We start from the raw sequence: 1,529 nt of genomic DNA, 5'->3' as shown, positions 1-1,529 counted from the left end.
TTCCCTGTGGTTGTCTCTAAGTGTGAATATGGTGAGACAAGTGTGAGTAAGTCAGATGGAAAGGCTACCTCACACCAGTGTTCATCTGTCTTGTGTCACAGTTTTCTGTTTAGTCCGCTGTACAACCATAGAAGTTTCATGGGATTTTGCGCTCTGTTTGGCAAAGTGGGAATCTAAGTCTGGCTGCAGCGTTGCAACATTGTGCTACACTGTGCCCTGATTTAAAATGAATGGAAGTGAAACAGGAAACATGCAGGGTTCACTCCTGTCTCTTTCTTTCCCTCAGCTCAATGTGATCTTCCTGGGCATCGCACTGTACAAGATGTTTCATCACACAGCCATCTTGAAACCAGACTCTGGTTGCCTGGACAACATCAAGTAAGAGCACTCAGATCACCCAGATATCCATTAAAGTTGTCCAGAAATAGCAGTCCTTGTGACATTTTCCTACAGATGGAAAGACTGTCTCACTATGAGTGTGATGGGCTCTATTCCACCAAACACACTCTGACAACCCCATTGTACAAAACCGTTTTCTTCCATATACTGAACACCCAGTTAAAGAGCAACCCCTGGATGGTACTCTGTATTCAGGGTGGTGTTCTGGAGCAATTCACTCTGTCATGCCTCTACCTTTGGTATTTTGAAAACCTAATTAAAAGCACTTAAGGTTGTGAATGCTCAACCCAAGGGCCGTGGTATCTAAACCTGCACGGTACGTACCTCCCACTGTGTTGAAAGGTTGTGTCAGGCGGGGTTAAAATCAAACAGTTCTTCTGTTGTTTCTCCATCATTATCTGAACAACACTGTTGTTCTGCACAGGAAAAGGCCAGGAAACAATCTGACCTGGTGTTATCTGGGTGTCAACATGCTGTCAATGAATATTCATAATGTGCGTGTGGCCCTTTGTATTATTGCTTACATTTTGGGGACCAAAACCTGTTAACACACTCACATTGTGGGGACTCAGCATGTGTACATGCAGGGTAAGGTCTTTATGGGGACCAGAGGCTGGTATATAGTACATATGTAATATATATTGGTACACACGATCTGTAGTTAAAGCATACAAACACACTGATAAGACCCTTTAAGCCGTTTTGCTCTCTCCGTCTGCCATCCGTTGCTGGAGAAGAGCAAGCATTAGTTTTACCCAAACTTTTTTGTTTTATTTATTAATTTTGCTGGAACAGCTGCCTACTGTGGCAGGAAATGAGGTTAATGAGATCAATGAGAAGGAATCAAGTCAAGTTATGAGCCATAAGGCAAAAACAATGGGATGCAGTGAATTCTCTGAGTGTTTAGTGCAGTATAAATACTGGAGTATTACCTGTTCATTATTGTGGTCTGATGCAGTATTCCAGAACATACAGGTGCATCTCAATAAATTACAATATCGTGGAAAAGTCTAAGCCGTTGGGTCTTTTAAATGTGTTGATTTTACCCCACATTTAACAAAAACCCACCAATTTACTATCGCAATAAATTAGAATATGGTGACATGCCACTCAGCTAGTCAACTCAAAAC

At 42.0% G+C, this 1,529-nt stretch overlaps 1 protein-coding gene across 1 annotated transcript in view; it reads left to right on the top strand.

Annotated features, from left to right (window-relative positions):
* LOC109966524 (adhesion G protein-coupled receptor L3) overlaps positions 1 to 1,529 on the top strand; it is a 202,435-nt gene that overhangs the window by 182,650 nt on the left and 18,256 nt on the right. Inside the window, 1 exon segment of the mRNA XM_020611408.1 lies at positions 287 to 378. Coding sequence (XP_020467064.1) covers positions 287 to 378 — 92 coding nt within the window.

The sequence above is a fragment of the Monopterus albus genome, unplaced genomic scaffold (assembly GCF_001952655.1).
Source record: "Monopterus albus unplaced genomic scaffold, M_albus_1.0 scaffold113.1, whole genome shotgun sequence".
Classification (NCBI taxonomy): domain Eukaryota; kingdom Metazoa; phylum Chordata; class Actinopteri; order Synbranchiformes; family Synbranchidae; genus Monopterus; species Monopterus albus.
Note: the sequence above shows the minus strand (reverse complement) of the source record. Positions and strands in the feature narration are given on the sequence as shown.